The sequence below is a fragment of the Penaeus monodon genome, chromosome 15, assembly GCF_015228065.2.
Source record: "Penaeus monodon isolate SGIC_2016 chromosome 15, NSTDA_Pmon_1, whole genome shotgun sequence".
Lineage (NCBI taxonomy): Eukaryota > Metazoa > Arthropoda > Malacostraca > Decapoda > Penaeidae > Penaeus > Penaeus monodon.
This window is the reverse complement of record NC_051400.1, coordinates 49,814,800-49,815,290: the sequence shown is the minus strand read 5'-3', so window position 1 is coordinate 49,815,290 and position 491 is coordinate 49,814,800. Positions and strand designations below refer to the sequence as shown.

Here is a 491-nt window from a genome sequence, read left to right as displayed (position 1 = left end):
ATGAATCTGGCATCGCAAAGCCGCCTCGGCAGAGCAAGCCGGCTCGGGGAAGCCGGCATCGCAAAATCCACCTTGATTCCTTCCGCCCGGCGAACACGTCCCAAAAAAGACCTGTAAGAAAGGGGCCTATTGACACAAGCTCTTTACCCGTTGACCCGCGGCTACTTACCGACGTGGAGAGGAAGGATGTTCTGAAGAAGGAGTTTGTTGGCGAAGTGCGTGGTCTGCGCCTCCTTCTGCTCCGCCTCCAGCTGCTGTTTCCATTGGAAGTCGAGCCGCATTATGTACTCCATCTGCCGGGGTTAGATCCACTGTGAGCGCCTCGGGAATGGGACGTGTTCCACTTTCGTTCTCTATTATATTTCTCTTTCCCTTCGCTTTTTTTCTAACACTTCTTCACTCACTTTCTTCCAATATTTAATATCGTCTCTCCCCATTCCCTTTCCATCCTTTTTGTCGCCACTTATTCCCTCTTTATTTTTTAATACATG

At 50.1% G+C, this 491-nt stretch overlaps 1 protein-coding gene across 1 annotated transcript in view; it reads right to left on the bottom strand.

Moving 5' to 3' along the window:
* LOC119582390 (adenylate cyclase type 2-like) overlaps positions 1–491 on the bottom strand; it is a gene marked incomplete in the record, with an annotated part of 138,831 nt that overhangs the window by 9,018 nt on the left and 129,322 nt on the right. Inside the window, 1 exon segment of the mRNA XM_037930603.1 lies at positions 170–293. Coding sequence (XP_037786531.1) covers positions 170–293 — 124 coding nt within the window.